Source organism: Podarcis filfolensis, assembly GCF_964270895.1.
Source record: "Podarcis filfolensis genome assembly, chromosome: 2".
Classification (NCBI taxonomy): Eukaryota; Metazoa; Chordata; class Lepidosauria; order Squamata; family Lacertidae; genus Podarcis; species Podarcis filfolensis.
In genome coordinates this window covers 10515989-10538979 of record NC_139605.1, presented here as the reverse complement: position 1 = coordinate 10538979, position 22991 = coordinate 10515989, and the positions used below count along the sequence as shown (strand labels likewise).

The 22991-nt window shown below is 45.9% G+C and overlaps 1 protein-coding gene and 1 long non-coding RNA gene across 2 annotated transcripts in view; one reads left to right on the top strand and one right to left on the bottom strand.

Annotated features, from left to right (window-relative positions):
• LOC310757362 overlaps window positions 1–22991 on the bottom strand; it is a 29967-nt gene that overhangs the window by 3314 nt on the left and 3662 nt on the right. The gene's annotated exons all lie outside the window — the stretch shown is intronic.
• On the top strand, window positions 4917–12000 carry LOC310757002 (uncharacterized protein). Its single transcript, XM_083602074.1, has 4 exons — window positions 4917–6328; window positions 8057–8437; window positions 8827–9013; window positions 10911–12000. The coding sequence occupies exons 2-4, from the start codon at window positions 8072–8074 to the stop codon at window positions 11606–11608; spliced, it is 1251 nt and encodes a 416-aa protein (XP_083458200.1). The 5' UTR covers window positions 4917–6328; window positions 8057–8071; the 3' UTR covers window positions 11609–12000.

Sequence of the window (22991 nt, the reverse complement as noted above, 5' to 3'; positions counted from 1 at the left end):
GGACACGATAAGATCCTTTCTCATATCCTAGGAAAACACCATGTTCTCCATGCTTGCTAAGCTTGTCACCTTGCGAGGTGTGAACCCAAACCTCCCACCCAAAAATTTTAAAATGCTTTACACATGGCCGCCTTTTGTGAAGCATCTTGTATGGGGTGCAATTTACAGCGGACTGGTACCTCTTATTATACACGTGACAGAAAAACGAAAGAGCTTCGGCCCAAAAGGGATTGGCCAGCCCCGAATCATGCAACAGTGTTCTGATTCCTTGTTGCAGGGTCTGGTTTACTCTCTCACATAAACCATTCTGCCAGGGTGATCTGGGCGTGGCAACCCTATGCTCAATGTCCTGTTCAGAAAGAAAAGCCTCAAACTCCTCTGAACAAAATTCTCCACCCGTCAGTGAAAATACAACGTACCTTCTCATTATGTACGTTCCTGAGCCATTTACAAAACTGGCGAACTTGGTAAAGGCTTCAGACTTTTTCTGCAAAATATAGACCCAAACATATCTCAAATAGGAGTCTATCAACACCATAAAAAACCTTGAATTGCCTCTAGAGAGCACTAGAGGCCCCACTAAGTCTGCATGAATGACTTTGTATGGTTTCTTGGCTTCTCTCCCAGACTCTGTACCTTTGGGAGCTTGCCTTGCCTTACTCTCAGCACAAGAAACACATTTCATGTGGTAGGGACATTCTTTCAACCTCATACCCTCAACCATATCAGGCATTTTTGCCACAGCCTGGAAATTCAAATGACCATAAACGCGGTGGTAATAATGAATACATTGCTCATGCAACTTCTCATTCTTATCAATAGATAAATTGCAACACTCTTTCTCAGTTGCCTCTGCAATACCTGTACCTGAAACAAAAGGCAATTGGTACAAACCATTAAAACACTTGGCATACAGAATGAGCTTGCCATCTCTACGAATTTCACAGCGAGATTTAGCAAACACCACCTTAAAACCCTGACGATCAAGCTGGGAAACACTCAACAAATTGTCCTGAATATCAGGCGCATACAGGACATTCTTAACTGTTGCATTCAGGCTCTTTAAAAACACAGTTCCTTTAGCCAAACTCGTGAGAACAGTCCCATCTGCTTGATGAATTTCTTTCTCTTGCTTCTCAAGCTGAGCAAAGAGATTCTGATCTTTGGCCACGTGGTTGGAACAGCCAGAGTCGACCACGAAGAAACTCCACCCACGTTGATTGGAGCAGCGAGAGATCAAAGCCTTTGAAGTAGCAGGTGCTTGGGGATTTCTTCCTCCTCCCCCTCTGCCTTTGAAGCTTCCCTTCTTCTTTGAAGTTTTCTTGCTGCAGCGTTGCAACTTTAGAACTTTAGCAGTAGTTTCACTTTCCCCTGATGCTAGAAACTCAGGCACATTTTTAACAGCACAGTCCCGGCTTTCTCTAACAGCCTTTCTGCGATCCCACTCATTCAAGAGCATGCTAGACACAATCTTCTGTTAGCCGGTCAGCAGGCATCGTAGAAATCTGGGCAGCTACTCCATCGTAAGACTCGTCTAGGCTATTGATCATTAGCATTGCAAACACAGCCTCTGAAATAGCCAGGTCTCGCTGAACAAGGTCCTGTCTGAGACGCTTTAACTGAGATAGATGGCTAGGCAAATCACCACCTTTCTCCAACTGCAGCCTGCACAGCTTCTTGAAGAAAATCACACTGGAACCGGCATTTTGCCTCAAATGCATATCTCTCAGTTTCTGCCAAAGAGCTCGTGCAGTCTCTTGACCCTCTAAGTTCACCAGCATGTGGACTGAAACACTCAAAACAATTGTCCTCCAGGCTCTCATGTCTGCAGCATGCCACTCAGGCCAGTCATCATCATCCTTATCGGGAGGGTCATCTTCTATCGTGTGAAATAGCTTTTCCCTCTGTAAAAGCACTTTCATCTTGACCTGCCAGACAGCATAGGTCTCAGGCATGAGGAGAGGAAAGGGCAGAGGCATCTCGCCAGAATGTGCACAGGCCATGTCTGATGTCACTTAAAGCAAGACACTTCCCTCGTGTAACACAGATAAAGCCTTGGACTCCTTCAGCCACTCTCTCTCCCACTCAGAGCGCAATTAACAGGCAAACAGGGATGCTATCTTCTTCTCTTTGCAGTCAGCAACATACCTTCATAAATCAAGCAGCAGCAACAGCGGCAGCTTGAACACTCTGCTCCAAAACAGCTCTGCTTCTGGGCACCGCAAATCAGTCCAGCACGCAGCGTCCGTTCTGCCGTCCAGCAATCAGCAACAGAAACCTCCGACGACTGGGACGACTGGTACAACTGGAACAACGACATGTCGGATGACTGGAACAACGACTGGGCCCATAACCGATGTCAGCATCGCCCTTGAGCCAGTGCCACCAACTGGACTCATACACTTCAGCCCCGACTGGGCTAGGCGAGCTGGGTAGCACTTCCAGAGACCACCTTCTGCACAGGAACTGGTCAAAGTGCTGTGGACTCACAGCTTAGATTTGTGAGCACCGGATTCACTCCAACAAGAAGACAGTCATCGCACAGCAGAGTACAGCAGAGTACAGCAGAGCATAAACGACTCGGAGAGCAGCTCTGTAGAATATCTTCTTTTATTCTATCTACAACTATAATACACAACTTTGTACAGAGCTAAATGAGGTCTAAGCGAAAATGCTGAACTGCACTGAGTGTCTGCAGCTGCTCTTAGCAGCAACCTTATCTATACACACGATCTCTCTCTAACACTCAGTCTCTCTCTCTGACACTGATGTGTGGCTGGAGCGAAATAAGTAGAGAGCAGGAACTGCCCCCTCCTCTCTGGAGAACCAGCAGATTCTTGGATATGGGAGGCGTGAAATCTCCTCAAAGAGCCCCTTCTCAAAAAACAAGCATTCAGAGAATTTAAACTACACACACACACACATGTTTAGAACAGATAATTACCCCCCAAAGAGGCAGTCTGGTGCCACATTGTGTAGGCGTCACTGTAACACACTCTACCTGGGGCTGCCTTTGAAAAGTGCTCAGAAAGTTCAACTGGCTCAAAGAGCTGCAGACACATTGCTGACCAGGGCTGGCTATAGGCAGCATAGGACTCCCTTATTAGTGAGAACTGTGGTTCTCAAAAAAGAGGCAGCCCAGGAATACAAGGTAGGAATTCACCTTGACATTTGCTAACAAAATCCTTTCATAGCTTTTTGTGAGGGTGTGGCTGCTAATGTTTAACCTGGGATGAGCACTAAGAATTGGGCCTCATCCCTCTGTTATTTAAAATAAAATAAAATGCTTGTTCTGCTTCTAAAGAAACCCTTTATAATGCATTTTTATTCTTTTTGCATATTAAAAAATCACTATTTTTAACAGCTGTGCAAACGTGCTCCTGTACAATGCAGTGTCAGAATAACAAAAGAATGAAACATCTCATGAGAGCCTTGTTTTTTAAATATACAGCTAAAAAAACCTAAAAGCTTCTACAACATTTATGAGATGCAAATCTAATAGCAGGGCTCCCAGGCACTACAAGGCAACCTGATATTCACGCCTCCCCCTCCCCCATCCCAACTCTGAGCTTTTGGTTTCTCTTTAGACACTCATTTGTGGTCGCCTGGAGTATTTGAGAAAAAGAGAGAACATTGTGGCATATGAAGCAAACATAGAAGAAGAAAGAGTGGAACCTTTTGGGCAAGAGGTTCCAGTCAGAGGTTCGACTCTGACAAAAGCATCAGAGGAGGCTGGTATCTTTCCTAATAACTCATCGCTGGAAACAGAAGCTGCAGAGCTCTAACAGAAGGAAGCTTAAACTTGAGAAGTCAGCGGGTGCTTGTTGGAGATGGCTAGGAGAAGCAGCAGCAGTTGCAAATAAGTTCTGCAATGATGAAGAAGCTTAGGATCTCCCTCTGGGACCAGAGAGAGTAAAGTTCACAGGATTACATAAAGAACTGAACATTGTTTGCAACGTGCTTCTTTATCAAGTTCATCTTATTGTAAGACTGTTTAAGACTGTTGTGCAGTAAAGGTTCAAAAAAATTATTCTTGTGATGGAGAGAACTCATTTCCCACACAAGGTCCAGATCAGGAATTCCATGGAACAACTTGAACAACAAGTACCTGAAGAACCAGACCACGATGTAGCCATGCTCTTTCCATCCCTTTCCAAGAATTGCAACAAACTGTTCCTCCAAATGGTTCTCCCTTCACTGCAGTCATCTGAAGGCACCAGCTATGCCCTGTTGGCCCCGATCCTTCTCCGTATGAAGGCTCCCTCCTCTGCTGAATGGAGGCAGGAGACCAGAGACAGCCAAGGAAAAAGCAGGGAAAGACAGACCCTCCAAGTGCCACTGTCTTCCAGGGATGTCCCTGATTTACAGAAGCTGTCGTCAGTTTCTGATTTGATGCCAGAGGGTATGGGGTTATGTGACCCCCAAGTTGTCTGAAGGTAATCCTGTATAGGGATTTTAAAAAATGTTTTATTATGTTTTTATATATGTTGGTAGCTGCCTGGAGTGGCTTGGGCAACCTAGTAAGATGTGTGGGGTATAAATAGTAAAATTATCATTATAAAACAGGACACCCCTATTTTCATCAGAGAGATGTTGGAGGGTATGGAAAGATAACAGAGCCCAGCCCTGGCATCTGCTGCTGGAGCTAAGTGATCAGATGACCTAGGCCAGCAGAGCTGGGAACTGGACTGCCTCCTCCAGCTGCTAGGCATTCAGGCAGCTGGGTGGCATCGTCCCAGCTTCATGAAATGGTATTTCAGGAATATTTCCTCTGGAGGATTTGGAAACCAGAGACTGCATACTGATCGCAAGGAGACTTATTTGTGCAACATACTGAAGAGCTTATAAAATGCCAGGTACATTCCAGTGTTCTAATAAATTTTGAGAGACAGCTTTCCAAATAAAACCCACTTATTACAGAATAATAATAATAATAATAATAATAATAATTATCATTATTATTTATACCCCACCCTCCCCAGCCAAGGCCGGGCTCAGGGCGGCTAACAAGCAATAATAAAAACAAGTTGAATGATTACAACTTAAAAACAAAATTAAAATACATTAGAATATTGAAACATTAAAATATTAAAATGTAGCCTCATCGCAGGAAGAGAAAGGAAAAGAAAAAAGAAAGAGAGGGAGGGAGGGAATCAATTTGGCTCCAAGCCAAAGGCCAGGCGGAACAACTCTGTCTAACAGGCCCTGAGGAAAGAAATCAGATCCTGCAGGGCCCTGGTCTCATGAGGCAGAGCGTTCCACCAGGCCAGAGCCAGAGTTGAAAAGGCGCTGGGCTCTGGTTGAAGCCAATCTAACTTCCTTAGGGCCCGGGACCACTAGGGTGTTGCTATTTATGGACCTTGAGGCTCTCCGTGGAGCATACCGGGAGAGGCGGTCCAGTAGGTACGAGGGTCCTAGGCCGTGAAAGGCTTTAAAGGTCAAAAGCAGCACCTTAAATCTGACCCTGTACTCCACCGGGAGCCAGTGCAGCTTGAAAAGCACTGGGTGAATATGCTCCCATGGCAGAGACCCCGTGAGCAGCCTCGCTGCAGCATTCTGTACCCGCTGGAGTTTCTGGGACAGCTTCAAGGGCAGCCCCGCGTAGAGCAAATTACAGTAGTCAAGCCTGGAGGTGACCGTCGCATGGATCACTGTGGCCATGTTGGGGCGGGAAAGGTAAGGGACCAACTGCTTGATGACAACGAAAGGGTATAGAAAGGGGAAGTTTTTGGGTTTCTCTAAAAACCATCGGACTATTGTGTACACAATTTCAAGGTAACATTACACTTTATTTCCACTTTTTCTCACATGGGACTCGAACTCACAACCTTGAGATAAAGCACCTCACGCTCTACCGACTGAGTTAAGACAATAAGCCAACTCAGTGATTTGTGTACACGGGGACACAGATGGTGGCGTGTGGACATCCCTAGAGAAGGGTGCAAAAAGCTTGTTCCCTGCTGCTCCAGAGCTAGGAATCGACCAGATCTCATAGAGCTAATCCATTTGCCCCGACAGCTAAGAGCAGAACCTCCAGGATCAGAAGCAGCGGGCTGCAAATTCGAGGGCAGGGGAAGCAGCAGGGCGGTCTCGCAGCCCTCGCCTTGCAAGGGGGCGCATCCAGCCTCGCAGCCTCCCAGGGCCCAACCCACAGCCAGCGAGCTCCAATGCCCAGAGAGGCAGGAAACGGGGCCAGCCAGGGGGACTGGAGAGCGGCTGCACTTTCCTGTCCCCGCCGAGGAGAGCGGAGGAGCAGCGGGCCGTGGCCTGGCGAGTTTCCCCGGAGAGGAGCCGGATTCCGGTGCAGGGACGGAGCGAGGAGTCCCAGGTGCAGGAGGAGGGGGGGCAGGAGGGGGAGGAGGAGGAGAGCACGTGCGCCTGGCAGGATCAGGCCCCGAGTGGAGTCAGAGGCTGCAGGGCGTCCTTTCAGTCCTGAGCTCAAGGGGCAGAATGAGGGGTCCAAGGCAGCTGCTGCTTCGCGATGGACGATGCATATAGTCGCTCACGGATCAGCGGCGTAGCTGGGGCTTTTGCCGCCCCTTTCCCTGTCCCTCAGCAGGGAGCCCCGTCCTCTTCCACGGTCCTCCCCACGGCGGACAGAGAAGGGGAGGCAGGGGGAATGGAAGAGCAGTGCAACAGGGAGGTGCCCCTCTCACCCTGCAGCCCCCTGACACCCTTTGCAGGCCATTTCGACGGTCCTCCCCACGGGGGAGAGGGAAGGGGAGGCAGGGGGGAATGGAAGAGCAGTGCAGCACGGGGGGGGGCTCTTACTGTGCAGCCCCCTGACACCCTTTGCAGACCACTACCCCTGCCCCCCTTCCTCTGCCAGTGCCATTGATAAATCTAGCGCCCTCATTTGTGAATTGGTCTGATCGCCTTTGAAAACTCTCTTTGCCACCACCATTACCGCATCTTGTGGCAATGATGTCCATCAGATTCATTTAGCAAGGAAATGGCTACTTTTGTCTTCCCCACATCAAGGTACACTCTGCCTACACATGGAGGTTCTGTTGTTCTGTCAAGGCTAATAAAACATCTAATAGATCTATTTCCCGGAGAACGCATCTGATCTTTTCCCAAGCTATCAAAGTTAGTGACCTCTTGTGTCTGCGTGTAAATAAGTGAGACAGGCTTAAGCCTGTTTCATGAAAGGTTTTATTTCCACCTTAGTAAGGCAGCAGAGTTTTGAGATGAAGGCTGAGGGTTGAAGTGGGTGACAGTTTTGAGAATGCAGAGGAAAGGAGGATTCTTAAGAAGTGTGGCATATGGAAATGAATTAATGATAATAAATACGTTGAAGACAGTATTGTAAAAGACTGAGGATGCAAAATTGCAAAATTGAAATTAGCTATTCATGTTCAGATTATTACTCATTTCATTTATATACTGCTTCATATTTTTAAGGGAAAAATTCTCAAAGCAATTAAAGGGAAATCTCATTGCAGTTTGTGTCCATAGGATGTTGAGAATATTAACTCTGTAGATCCAGGAGTTCTCTCCTCTTGATAGTCTCAGATTTGATTGTTCTTTGTGATAGAGCAGGAGGAACATTTATCGGCTTAAAGCTGCATTGATTCTGGAGGCCACATTCCAGTGAGCTTTGTGGCCAATGTATGCACATGCATGCGCACACAGAAAAGAGATGCAGACCATAAAGTCACAGGCACACACGCCAGAGGTGCCGCACACACTCACCAGACATGCCATCTAGCATACATACAAGTCTTGCAAACACAATCAGCATGTTTAGACCTTCCAACCCCAGTTCTGGGGTGGGGAAAAATAAGAGCACAAGAAGACTCTGCTGAATTAGCAAGGAGATCTGTGGAAAAAAGACCCTTCAGATTGTTCTTTAGAAATCCTCTTTAAAGAGCAGCCAGAGGGATCATTTATTTCCAGAGCAGGGCTTTTACCCCATTTCAGCACTGTGCTGCTTTGTGCTGAAATTGGAGTTTAAAAGTTCTCTCTAAGGGCCCTTTAGGCACCATTCTCTCCAGGACAGACAGATATCTTCATCCTATGATCAGATCAGGAGATGTGTTTATTTCTTTTCCAGCAGGGTGGCGTAAAAATGGAAGAGCAGAGACCCAGGAGACCCATTCAAAGGGAGAGACTGGAGTGCAAAGGAAAGAAACCTCCTGCCGGCCAAGTTGGGACCATCAGGGATCTTCTGCCTCAAGCAGATTTACGTCAAATTAAGCAGGAGGCAGAGGAGGGGCAGCCGCAGCAGCACTGGGAGGCCCAGAAGCAGGATTTCCTGAAGACGATGCAACCCCCTCGTTCAAAGTGGGAAACCCCACAGGCTCCCAGTCCTCCCCACTCCGGGGATGGTGTCCTCTCCTTCAGGGGAGCTGCGGATGCCAGTCGGAGGCCCAATGGGAGAGCAGGGGGGACAGACCAGACCCTGCTCCCAGTCACTGAGGGACTTCTGGGAAAGGTAAGTGCCCTCCTCTCACCTGGGTTTCCAGGACCTGGAGGTCACAGGTCCACTGCCTCTCGACATGGAGGTTCTGTTTAGCTATGGTGATGAATATTCTTTCATCCATGCAAGGGCAACCCATGTATTCAAAGCAGTCCTTTGCAGATTAACTCTTAAGTTCTATGGGGTCTACTCTCAGGCCACTAATGTGCATACCATGCCAGCCTTAGGAAGGGAGGTGGGACAGGCAGGTGAAAGGAATTGCCAAAGGTGTTTGAAAATGGATGGGGGCTCTTGGGAAGGGGGTGCCCAATTGGGGCTTCTCCAGGGGCAGCAGAATGTCTTGGGCAGGAGAATCCCTGCAGGGGCTCTCAGACTCCCTTGGCTTCTTCTTCCCTCCCTCCCAGGAAGCTGCAACTTGCTCTGGATTCTGGGCTCCTCAGGAAGCTGAACCTGCAACCCTAGCTGAGACTGAACCTGCAACCCTGGCCAGGATGGAAGGAGGAAGATGGACAGTTGACCTGGTCAGGCTGTCTCCCGCATCCCTCCCCACAACCTCTGAGCATTCTCTCCCAGGACCCTTGGAGAAATCTGGTGAGTTCCAGGGGAGAGCAGATGGGGACAGGGATAGATGGATGGTGGAGGGAGAAAGGGGAAAAGATGGAGAGGAGACAAATGGAAGGAAGTTCCTGACATTAAGAAGGAAGAGGTGAAGTCTTCTCCAAAGCAGCTCTTTGTTTCTTGAATCCTTTTCCTAAAGTAGTGGGGGCAGATTTTCTTCCTCCAGGCTTTGAAATCTTAGGTGTTATTTCCACGGCAGGAATAATTGATGGTAATGATGTTGCACACCAATGCTGAAAAATGGGTGAAGGGGAATAGAAATGTTTCCCATAATTATTTATAATTAATGTACATAAATTGTTCCTATTACTCTTATTTGTTATAGACAGTGTCAGAGTGATACATTCCACCAGCATCAAAACACAAGAAATGAATGCACCTCCCCAGTTTGGTGGGCTTAAGGGACAAAGGACCCATTATCATGATCCACAATTCCTGGGGCTGGAGGGTCTACACTTAGGATTGGGCATATAAAGTCCAAGAGCGTCTGGTATTATAAGCAAATTGTGTAAACTTGCCAATCTTACAGACTGGGGTTGTTTGTGAGAGTGAGTGAGTGAGTGGGATAATAAGTTATAGCGCCCCTGTGTAATGGCTTGGTTCTCCCGCACAGACATGAGACAACTCCAGTAGTAATTGTCTCAAACTCACAAATCACTGTGGAGTTCAGTCTTCGGCCTGTTCATCCCAGCTTGCAGTTGCCGAGTCCTCCAGCAAAGAAGCCCCCACTTTCGCTTTCTTTTCCCCTCTTCTCGCAGATTCTCTCGAGCCTACGATTATTTGCACAGGCTATTTCCAGTGTCTCTGTGTCAGACCTCAAACTGGAGCTAACGGTCTGTGCCCCCCCCCCACGGCACCCCCTCTTCCTGCTCTTTGTTCTTTGCTCCTGCTGCAGCTTGGCTGCTCCTCCCCTGCTTCACATTCCAACTGAATCACATCTCTTGCATTCTCAGGCTCTGTCAGCGGAGGCACGAGAGGTTTGAGATTCACAGAGCTGACACCCTGTAATTTTGTCCATCCCTAAGCTTTCATGAAGATACTGTGGTACAACCTTGGTTCAAATTTGAAAATAAGTACACAAAGCCAACAAAGAGACTCAGAGGTTTGTACAGGCACCAGCTTTCCTGGTCAAGAGTCCCCTTTGTCAGACTGCAGCCCACAAAAGCTTAGGCCATAATACATTTATCAGCTTTTAAGGGCTGCAAAAGATGAATAAACAGAAGCATAGTTCATGTATGGAATCCATCCTACAGGAGACAGTGAGAGCCAGCAACATGGATAGCTTGAAAGAAAAGATAAGACTGACGTCTCTGCTCTGCCCTCGTGGTCCTAGGCAATAATCCTTCTTGATACTAGTTTCTGGAAAGCACAGGAAGGCAGAGAAGACTCTTGTGCTCCAATCCTGCTTGCCGGTTTCCCACAGGCATCTGGTTGGCCTCTGTGAGAAGAGGATGCTGGACTAGGTGGGCCTTTGCCTGATCCAGCAGGCTCTTCTTAGGTTCCAGTATAGTGCAATATTTCTACAGTTACATGTAGCACTTAAGTTTTACTGATTTCACAAAGGAGACACTGTTACTTGAGCCTGAGATTATTTCCTCACTTGAAAAAGAAAAATACAGAGATGTGTCTAATAAGCTAATTCCACCATAGATTTGTATTATAAAATGATGGTGCTTTATTAAGTGTGAATGGAGTGCTCAGGTGTTGCTGTTGCCATTATCTCATCTGCTTTGCAAAAAAATTGGAACCTAGAGAGGACAGGAGATTGGAGACGGTGTTAAAATGAGAGAAGGTGCAGATAGGAATTGACATGTGTTCAGTTCCATTTTTGTCTTTCTTGAAAGTCTAACAGGATTCTCTTTCCTCCCAGACTCCCAAACAGGTGAGGAAGATGAAGGTCAGAATTCTATGGAGCCACCTGTCAATTCATTGGGAAGAACAAAGAAACTGAGGATACAACAACAAACTCACAAAGGAGAGAAACTATTTGAATGTATGAAGTGTGGAACGAGCTTTAGTCATAGTCAAGCACTTAGAATGCATCAACGAACTCACACAAGTGAGAAACCATTTAAATGTATGGAGTGCGGTAAGAGCTTCAGTGGAAGTGGACATCTTAGAATACACCAACGTACTCACACAGGGGAGAAACCATTTGAATGTATTGAATGTGGAAAGAGCTTCAGTACCACTGAGAAACTTAGAATACATCAGCGAACTCACACAGGTGAGAAACCATTTAAATGTATGGAGTGCGGTAAGAGCTTCAGTCAAAGTGGACATCTTAGAATACATCAACAAACTCACACAGGGGAGAAACCATTTAAATGTTTTGAGTGTGGAAAGAGCTACAGGCGAAGTGGAGAACTTAGAATTCACCAACGAACTCACACAGGGGAAAAACCATTTAAATGTATGGAATGTGGAAAGAGCTTCCATGAAAGTGGAGCACTTAGAAGACATCAACAAACTCACACAGGGGAGAAACCATTTGAATGTGTGGAGTGCGGTAAGAGCTTCAGTCGAAGTGGGACACTTAGAAGACATCAACGAACTCACACAGGGTAGAAACCATTTAAATGTATTGAATGTGGAAAGAGCTACAGGCGAAGTGGAGAACTTAGAATACACCAACGAACTCACACAGGGGAAAAACCATTTAAATGTATGGAATGTGGAAAGAGCTTCCATGAAAGTGGAGAACTTAGAATACATCAATGAACTCACACGGGGGAGAAACCATTTGAATGTGTGGATTGTAGAAAGAGCTTCAGTGATAGTGGATCATTTAGAAGACATCAACGAACTCACACGGGGGAGAAACCAATTAAAAGTTTATAGTGGCACCAGCTTTCCTGGTCAAGAGTCCACTGTCAGACTGCAGCCCACAAAAGCTTAGGCCATAATACATTTATCAGCTTTTAAGGGCTGCAAAAGATGAATAAACAGAAGCGTAGTTCATCTATCCTACAGGAGACAGTGACGGCCAGCAACATGGATAGCTTGAAGAAAAGGATAAGACTGATGTCTCTGCTCTGCCCTCAAGGTCTAGGCAATAATGCTTCTTGATACTAGTTTCTGGAAAGCACACGAAGGCAGAGAAGACTCTTGTGCTCCAATCCTGCTTGCCGGTTTCCCACAGGCATCTGGTTGGCCTCTGTGAGAAGAGGATGCTGGACTAGGTGGGCCTTTGCCTGATCCAGCAGGCTCTTCTGAGGTTCCAATATATTGCAATATTTTTACAGTTAAATGTAGCACTTAAGTTTTATTTATTTCACAATGGAGACACTGTTACTTGAGCCTGAGATCATTTCTTCACTTCAGAAAGAAAAAATAGATGTGTCTAATAAGACAATTCCACCATAGATCTGTATTATAAAACGAAGCTGCTTTATTAAGTGTGAATGCAGTGATCAAGTGTTGCTCTTGCCATTATCTCATCTGCTTTGCAAAAAAATTGGAACCTAGAGATGACAGTGGAGATTGGAGACGGTGTTAATATGAGAGAAGGTGCAGATAGGGATTGACATGTGTTCATTTTTTTTATATATAAAATTTTTATTGGCTTTTCAACATATATTATAAGACATTACAAACAACAAACACAAACAAACGAACATGTAAACATGTATAATTTCATGAATTTTTTTTTCTTGTACCCAATTTCAACGACTTCCCCATGCCTCCCTTTTCTGCATCCCTGTTTTAAACTTTTTCAGCAACCCCTGATCTGAATTGCTTATAAATTCCTTTCTTTAACCCTTTTCTTTCCTCTTGTCCAATCATTTATCTCTGCAAATCTGCTATGCTTTACCCATGACATTTTAACACTCACTAATTTTGCAACAATTTTTAAGATAAAATTTAAATTTCTTCCAATCTTCTTCCACCGTCTCTTTCCCTTGGTCACGGATTCTGCCCGTCATCTCTGCCAGTCCCATGTAGTCAATCACCTTCGTCTGCCACTCTTCCAGCGTGGGTAGTTCTTGTGTCTTCCAATACTTTGCTAGTAGAACTCTTGCTGCTGTTGTAGCATACATAAAAAACGTCCTATCTTTCTTTGACACCAATTGGCCTACCATGCCCAGGAGAAAAGCCTCTGGTTTCTTATGAAAGGTACACTTAAGCACCTTCTTAATTTCATTATAAATCATTTCCCAGAAGGCCTTAATCCTTGGGCACGTCCACCAAAGGTGATAGAAAGTACCTTCAGTTTCATTACATTTCCAACATTTATTATTGGGCAAATGGTAGATTTTTGCTAGCTTGACTGGAGTCATGTACCACCTATAAGTCATTTTCATAATATTCTCTTTTAGGGCATTACATGCCATAAACTTCATTCCGGTGGTCCATAACTGTTCCCAGTCAGCAAACATAATATCATGTCCAATGTCCTGTGCCCATTTAATCATAGCTGATTTAACCGTTTCATCCTGTGTATTCCATTTCAACAGCAGGTTGTACATTCTTGACAGATTCTTAGTATTGGGTTCTAACAATTCTGTTTCTAACTTTGACTTTTCCACCTGGAAGCTGATTTTCCTGTCCTGTTTAAATACTTCATTTATCTGGTAATAATGAAGCCAATCTCTTACTTTAGACTTCAGTTTCTCATAACTCTGTAATTTCACATTTCCACCTTCTTGTTCTATAATTTCCCAATATTTTGGCGATTTAGATTCCATATTAAGTTTTTTTACTTCCTTAGCCTCCATTGGTGACAACCACCTAGGGGTTTTATTTTCCAACAAATCTTTATAACGAATCCAAACATTGTATAATGCTTTCCTAACAATATGGTTTTTGAAACCTTTGTGAGTTTTTACCTTGTCATACCATATATATGCATGCCAACCAAACCTATTTGTGATGGGATGATGAGCTGCTTGTGCATAAAGTCCTAGTCCCTCAGAGTTTGGCTAAGTCCACAAACCTCTGTCTGTGACAGAGCTCCTTAAGCATGGCTCCATCAGTCGCTCGTAGAATCGGACAGTGGGCGTTTACGGAACTTCTTCCAGCATAAAAGTTCCTTAATGGAAACGCGTCTTCTGGACTCTTGGCGTGACAGTTTCCGGCGAGGAGTGGGTGTCCCTATGGGAGGTCCTGAAACCTCCCCGCTATTTTCGCTGGAAGTGTCTCTGAGCCCTCCCTCCGACTCACTTTCCCTTGGAGCTCTTCCTCTCCCCCTGCTGGTCCCCTCCTCAGCGGATAAGTCTCTCTCAGCCTCTGTGAGCCCTTTCACCTCCTGTTTCTCCGATGGCAGTTCCCTGACATCCACCTCCCCTCCAGGGCCCCCTTCACCACCTCCCCTTCCCTCCTCTGCGGGAGGCGAGGGAGCAAAACCCCTGAAAGAACCTCCCTCATCTTCCGAAGTTTCGAACAGTTCCCTCCACCGGTTGCTGTTTCCGGTTTCTAAGTACTCCTCCTCATCGGAGTCTGTACCTTCTTCCAACTCCGATTCCCTGAATCCTTCCAGTTCCTCCTCCTCGTCGGTGGTGCCAAAGTACTCCCTCCGGAACCTCGCTACTGGCTGAGGTTTCCTGGGGAACCTTTGGTGGAAAGTTTCGATCAAGATCTCGTCACTGACCTCCTCTGCCGTCACCCAGGTGTTTTCCGACTCCGGTTCCCCTTCCCACGCGACCAAATACTCCACCTGATTACCCTTCCACCTGGAGTCGATGATCTCCGCCACATGGTTGCTGCTTTCCCTTTCTTCTAAGACTGGCCCCCGTGTGGAGACCCCTTCACCTTCCCCCCTATATGGTGACAGTAATGACCTGTGGAATACTGGGTGCAGTTTCATGTGGTTCGGTAACCGGAGTCTGAAAGCCACTGGGTTGACCTGTTGAATGACCTCAAATGGTCCCAATCTTTTGGGTCTCAATTTCTTGCAACCCCCCTTGAACGGCAACCCTTGGGTTGACAGCCAGACCTGACTCCCCACCCTAATGGTTTCACCTTCCCTTCTGCTCTTGTCTGCCTGCCTCTTATATTCTTCTTTGGCCCTTTCTAAGTTGAGTTGGAGTTGACGATGGATCGCTTCCATTTCTTCTGCAAAATGTTCGGCGGCCGGGACACTCCATCTCTCCCCTCCTCCCCCTGGAAACGCCCTGGGGTGGCACCCATAATTAGCCAAAAAGGGGCTCATCCCGGTGGACACATTCTCCGCATTATTGTAGGCAAATTCCGCTAGCGCCAACTTTTCGACCCAATCGTTCTCTCTGTCATTGACATAACACCTCAGGTATTGTTGGAGGATACCGTTTGCTCTCTCCGCCTGCCCATTGGTCTCAGGGTGCCTGGCAGTCGAAAAATTGACCTCTACGTGCAGTAAGCTCATAAGTTTCCTCCAGAACCTGGACGTGAACTGTTTCCCTCTGTCGGAGACCACCCTCAAGGGGGCGCCATGCAGCCTAAAAATATGTTCTACAAACAATTTCACTGTCTCTTCCGCCGTGACTGCATGTGAGCAAGCTACAAAGTGGCCCATCTTAGTTAACAGGTCTACTACGACCAGTATGGCGGTTTTCCCCTGGGATTTCGGCAGATCAGTCATAAAATCTATCGATACCGCCTCCCACGGTCGTTCTGGTGTGGGTAACGGTTCTAATAACCCCGCCGGCGCCCGCCTTTCTCCCTTGGCTCTCTGGCATTGGTCACACCCTCTTACATACTCCCGTACATCCTCCCTCACCTTGGGCCACCAAAATTCCCTGGTAACCAACCACATGGTCTTGTGTTGCCCAAAATGCCCCGCTGTGGGGTTGTCGTGCAGCTGTTTGAGTACTCTCCCCCTCAATTCCCCTTCGGGTATATAAAGTGCCCCTTTGTAATACAATACCCCGTTTCTTTCTTCAAAACCTCCGGGGTCTTCTCCCTCTCTCCTTAAACCTCTGAGCTTATTCTGGGCGTATTCATCATTCACCGTTCCCTCTACCAGTTCCCTTTGCCCCACCCAGGCCGCCCCACACACCCAGCGGTCCTCTGGGATGATATGTCTCTCTTCAGGTGCTCCCTCCCCCTCCAAATATTCAGGTTTGCGGGAGAGAGCGTCCGCTCTGACGTTTTCTGGACCTGGCACATAGCAAATTTCAAAATGGAATTTGGAGAACTCTTGGGCCCACCTCACTTGTCGTTGGTTGAGCACTCGTGCCATTCTCCAATATTCCAAATTCTTGTGGTCCGTGCACACTTGCACCTTATGCTGTGCACCAATTAGTAAATGTCTCCATCTCCGGAACGCTTCGTGAATGGCGAGTAGTTCTCGGTCATATACGGTGTAGTTCCTCTCGGATTTGTTTAGCTTACGCGAAAAGAAGGCACACGGTCTCCACTCCGACTTATTCTTCCCCGGCTGAAGAAGCACCGCCCCCACCGCCCGGTCTGATGCATCAGTTTCCACTCTCATTGGTTTTTGTAAATCCACATGCAGGAGCTGTTCTTCCGAAGCGAATGCCCTTTTCAATTCCTCAAATGCTTGCTCCGCCTCCGCCGTCCAAACAAATTTCTTCTTGCTGCTGAGACAGTCCGTGATGGGAGCCGTTAAGTGGGCAAAGTTCTTGATGAACTTACGGTAAAAGTTCCCAAACCCTAAGAACCTTTGCACATCCTTTTTCGTTTTCGGTGTCTTCCATTCCAGCACCGCCTGGACCTTGCCTGGATCCATGGCTAATCCCTTGTCCGACAAGCAGTACCCCAGGAATTCCACCTCCTTGGTGTGAAACTGACACTTCTCCAATTTCACCCACAGCTGGTTTGCTTGCAGTTGGCTCAGCACTTCCCTGACATCCTTTACATGCTGCTCCTCATTCTCTGAATATATCAACATGTCATCTAGGAAGGCCACGCAATTCTTGTAGAGCAGAGGTCCCAGGACGTGGTTCATGAACGATTGAAAACATGCTGAGCCTCCTTGTAATCCGAAGGGCATAACTAAATATCCAAAAGCCCCCAAAGGGGTGAACATGGTGGTTTTCCATTCATCCCCTTTCCTTATCCGTATCAGGTTGTATGCCCCTCTCAGGTCCAGTTTAGTGAATATCTTTCCCTTCCTCACCCTGGTCAAAATGTCATCAATTCTGGGCATGGGGAAAGCCACTGGTTCTGACACTGCATTCAAGGCTCTAAAGTCCACTACAAGTCTGGGTTTATCCGTGTGTTTTTTGTCCACAAAAAACACTGGGCTGCCCCCCACTGCTGTGGACTCTCTGATGAAGCCTCTCTTCAGGTTTTTATCAATAAACTCCCTTAACTCCTGCATTTCCCTGTCTGACATGGCGTACAGCTTGCCCACTGGGAGCTGGGCTCCAGGGACCAGGTTGATTTGGCAGTCAAAGGCTCTATGCGGTGGTAGTTTATCTGCTTCCCTTTCGCTGAAGACCTTGCTCAGGTCAGCGTATTGTTTGGGCACCTTCCCTTTGTCCATTACTTCCGTCCCTGCTAGAAAGGCTTTTGCCCCTTCCCTCTTTGCAGTGTTCCAGGCAATGTGCTGACCCAAAGGAGACCACTCTCTGATGCCAGCCCACTAGCCGATCATGCAACGCTAGCCAGCTCATTCCCAAAATAACGGGAGCCCCTCCCAGGGTGGCCACATTGAACGCTATCCTTTCGGTGTGCCTGGCCACCCTCATAACCATTGGGACGGTCTGTAGGCTAACTTCTCCTCCCAACAGCTCCCTCCCATCGATCGTGGTCACCTGCAGGGGGTTACTTAAAGGGAGTATCTGTATCTGGTGTTCAGCTGCAAACTCCTTACTCATAAAATTACAGGAGCTGCCTGAGTCCAATAGCGCCTTTGTCTTTAGTGGGTGTCCGTTTGCCAGCTCTAGCAACACCTCTATCACTAGGGCTGGTCTTGGAGGTTCCGGCGTGGGCACTTTTACTGCTCCTTGGCCTGGCTGCTGTGCCCTGACGGTGGCAGCCAGGCGTTGGCTTTTACTTGCTCCTGGACTCCCTCCTCCTTCCCCCCAACAGCTCCCGCCATCCCTTGCCATTCCTTTCTTTGCGGGCAGACTCTGGCAAAGTGACCTGGCTGCTGGCAGAGATAACATTTCTTGGTGCTCTTCCCCTCCTTCTTCCGCCCTTCACTGGGATTTGAAACTGCGCGCGCGCGCGCTGTTCCAATTTCCATCGGCTCTCCTGGCGGGAAATTTGGCTCCGCAATCTCTGGAATGCGGAAATCCCTCCAACGCTCTCCTTTCCCTTCCCGCCCTGGGTGCCCGGGAAAGTTCGTCTTTCACCGCCGAAGAAAGCCCCTCTTCGAAAAGCATTTGAATGGGTTCCGCCGATAGGTCCCACCCCAATTTATGTATCAGCATGGTAAACTCAGTCCAGTACTCACGAACCGATCGGCTCCCCTGTTTACAAGCCATCAACTGTCTGCGCACCAGTCCCTGCTCAATCTCGCTGGAAAACATCAAATCCATGGCGCGAAAAAACTTCCTCGTGTCCTTCAGCATTTCACTATTCCCTGCCATCAGGGGTCTAACCCAGTCTCTCGCCCCCCCCTTCGAGATGGCCAACCACAAACGCCACTCGCGATGCCTCGTCGGGAAAGTCGTCAAACTGCAGATTGAGAGCATACTGCATCTCTGTCCTAAAGGCTTGATAGTTCCTGGGGTCCCCCCCAAACTTCTGCACCAATCCTGGCATCTTTCTTGCTAGTGGGGCGCCTTTTGCCTTTTCTGCATCCTGCGCCCTCCTTTCCTCTAGCCTCGCCGTTTGCAGCGCTAGCTGGACCTCCAACACCCGGTACCTTTCTTCCAGGCTTGGACCCTCTCCAGCTCCTCCTGCTCCCCCGGTTCCGGCTGGGTTGTTCATGATGCCTCTCTACACAAGCTGCTTTCAGGGACTGTCCGATTGCTGTGATGGGATGATGAGCTGCTTGTGCATAAAGTCCTAGTCCCTCAGAGTTTGGCTAAGTCCACAAACCTCTGTCTGTGACGGAGCTCCTTAAGCATGGCTCCATCAGTCGCTCGTAGAATCGGACAGTGGGCGTTTACGGAACTTCTTCCAGCATAAAAGTTCCTTAACGGAAACGCGTCTTCTGGACTCTCGGCGTGACAGTTTCCGGCGAGGAGTGGGTGTCCCTATGGGAGGTCCTGAAACCTCCCCGCTATTTTCGCTGGAAGTGTCTCTGAGCCCTCCCTCCGACTCACTTTCCCTTGGAGCTCTTCCTCTCCCCCTGCTGGTCCCCTCCTCAGCGGATAAGTCTCTCTCAGCCTCTGTGAGCCCTTTCACCTCCTGTTTCTCCGATGGCAGTTCCCTGACACTATTATTGAACCCTTCTAAGTCCAAAATGTCTGTGTTCTCAAGAAGTAGCCAGTCTTTCAGCCAGCAAAAAGCTGCTGCTTCATAGTACAGTTTTAAGTCCGGCAGGGCAAACCCCCCTCTTTCTTTTGCATCAGTTAATATCTTAAATTTTATTCTGGGCTTTTTGCCCTGCCAGACAAATCTAGATATATCTTTCTGCCACTTCTTGAAACAGTCCATTCTGTCCACAATCTGCAATGTTTGAAACAAAAAGAGCATTCTTGGCAAAACATTCATCTTAATAAAAGCAATTCGGCCTAACAAGGAAAGTCTCAGATTTGACCATATTTCTAAATCTTTCTTAATTTCTGTCCAACATTTCTCATAATTATCTTTAAATAAGTTCACATTCTTAGTTGTTAAATTAACCCCCAGATATTTCACTTTGTTTGCTACCATTAATCCAGTTTCACTCTGAAACTTCTCTCTTTCCACCACTGTTAGATTTTTCCCCAGTACCTTTGTTTTTTGTTTGTTTAGCTTAAAACCTGCTACTCGACCAAAAACTTGTATTATCTCCAAGACTCTTTTAGTACTAGTGTCTGGCTCTTGCAAAGTTAGTACTAAATCATCTGCGAACGCTCTCAACTTATATTGTTTAGCTCCGACCTGAATCCCTTTAACCAGCTGGTCCCCTCTAATCATATTTAGTAACACCTCCAGAACAGATATGAAAAGTAATGGGGATATTGGGCACCCCTGTCGTGTCCCTTTTTCAATAGCAATTTCCTCAGTAACCACATTATTTACAATTAGTTTTGCTTTTTGTTCAGAATAGATTGCACCTATACCATTCTCAAAACCCTGGCCTACCCCCATTCCTTTGAGATTCTTTTTCATAAAACTCCAAGAGATATTGTCAAAGGCTTTCTCAGCGTCCACAAATATTAATACTGCCTTAGTATTAATATTGTTTTCGAGCAACTCCATAATGTCTATTATATTTCTCACATTGTCAGATAAGTGTCTTCCCGGGAGAAAGCCAGCCTGGTCTTTATGAATCTCACCCACCAAAACCCTCTTCAATCTTTTTGCCAAAATGTCTGCAAAAATTTTGTAATCCACATTGAACAATGATATAGGGCGGTAGTTCTTAATCTGGTTCTTTTCAGTCTCAGATTTTGATATAAGTGTAATATATGCTTCTTTCCACGATTCAGGTGCCTTCTTCCCCTCTAATATTTCGTTGCAGACTTCCTTAAACGGTTGAATCAACCAGTCTTTCAAAACTTTGTAGTATCTGGAAGTCAAACCATCTGGTCCTGGAGATTTTCCCAATTTCATATTTTGAATGGCTCCCTCTATTTCTTGCTCAGTTATTTTCTGGTTTAAGATCACTTTACTTTGATCAGATATTTTTTGTAGTCCATATTTTTCAAGAAATTCTTCTATCTCTTTTTCATCCGCCGGCCCTTGTGCATAAAGTTTTCTGAAATAACTCTGAAAACAGTTTCTAATCTCATTTGGCCTAAAAATGTTCTTTCCTTCAACCTCTAAGCTTGTAACCATATTCAGCTTTTGTCTTTTCTTCAATTGCCATGCCAGAAGTTTCCCACATTTATCTGCCGATTCAAATGTCTTTTGTCTCATTTGCCTTATTTTCCATTCTATCTCCTGGTTCATCAATTCCATATACTGTCTCTGGTAAAACTTTATTTCTCTTAGAATTTCATGAGACTTTGGCTTTAATCTCAATTTCTTTTCACCTTCTTTTATTCTTTCCAAAATCTTATCTTTCTTTTCATTCTGTCTCTTCTTTTTTAAAGTATTCTGCTGTATCAAAAATCCTCTCATAACGGCTTTACTTGCGTCCCAAATTGTTCTTTTCTCCACCTCTGTTTTCAGATTTATCTCAAAATAATCCTTCATAGTCTTCTGGGCCTTTCTGTACACCTCTTCATCTCTAAATAGGGAGTCATTCATCCTCCATCTGAAGGAACCAGCTGTTGTTATGTTCATTTCCATCTTTACAGCATTATGGTCGGAGCAAGTCTTTGGGCAGATTTCCACTTTTTTTATCTTAGGTGCCATCCCACTAGTTACCCAAATTTGGTCGATTCTGGTCCAGGTCATTTTTGCTTCTGAGAAGAAAGTTCCCTCTCTCTCCAGAGGGTTTCTTGTTCTCCAGATGTCAATCAAATCCATATTATCTGTCATTTCAAAAAAAGTCTTAGGTAGTCTCCCATCCTTAGAGACCACCTGTCTTAGTGCTTTGTCCATATTTGTAGAGACCACTCCATTTATATCTCCCATCATAATTACATTGTAATCCAAATAGTCCATTAATGTCCCATGTAATTTCTTAAAGAACTCTGACTTCCCTTCATTCGGAGCATAAATCCCCATTATCAATAATTTTTCTCCTTGGACTTGTATTTCAATTGCCAAATATCTTCCTTGTTCATCTTTAAACATCAACTTAGGGGCCAATTTTTCCTTAGCATAAATCACCACTCCTCTTTTTTTCACTTTGTCTGATGAGATAAATTCCTGTCCCAGTCTTTTATTAACAAGTAATTTTCTATGTATTCTAGTCACGTGGGTTTCTTGTAAACAAATCAAGTCCAATTGTTCCTTTTTTAAAATATGAAAAACCTCACGTCTTTTTCTGGGGAGGTTCAATCCGTTACAATTCCAACTTAAAAATTGTAGAGCCATCTTGTTGTTTACTTAGTTGCTCCTCCAACTGCCCCCAACAGTTGTTCTTCCTTTGTCGGAGTTTTAAGTCCAAATGTCAAGTTCGAAATGTCCGCTAAATCCTTTGCCTCAGTAGTCAGGTCCACCACTTCCTTCACGAGGTCCTCTTCGTTTCTTTCCAGAAATTGTTCGTTGTCTTGCACTGTTTTTATTTTAGTTTTTTCCCCTTTGTAATTAAAAGACAAGCCTTGTGGGAACTCCCATCTATATATTATATTGTTCTTCTTCAGCAAAGTGGTCAGGTCCTTGTAGTAAGTTCTCGCTTCCAAGATGTATTTAGGAATATCCTTATAAATCTGCACAAAGGAATTTTCAATCTCAAGAGATCTTTGATATTGTAAACTCAATATTTTGTCTCTCTCCTCCTTAGATCTCAAAGTTATCAGGCAGTCCCTTGGATTCTTTCTGTTTTGTCTTCTGCCCAGTCTAAAGGCCGTAACTATCTTGAATTCCTCCTCTTTCAAATTTACTTGCCAAAATTCCGAAAATTCTTTTGTGAGGAACTCTGCCAAATTGTCCTGTTCGCTTTCTGGGACTGATCTCAATCTCAGATTCCTCTCCTTTCTCTGAAGTTCCAATAAAGACAGGGCCGCCTCATGCTCCTCCAGTTTTTTACAAACTGGTGCTAACTTTACTTGTGTGGATTCTGCAATGGTTTTTGCCTCTTCAGCAGTCTTACGAATTGCAACATTTTCTTCAATTAGTTTATTTATAGTCTCTGTATTGGATGTAACACTTTTGGTATTTAAATCTAGCTTCTCTGATAACTCTGTCAACTGTTTAGAATTTTCTGTACCTTGCTTGGTCAGAGCTTCTAAGGCCTCATTAATTTTTATTAATGCTTGTGTCACTGGATCCATCACTTTTTCCTGCCCATCTACACCTGCAAGGGCTGAGCCTGATATAGAACCTCTTTTCCTTTGTGCAATTTTTGTTTTAG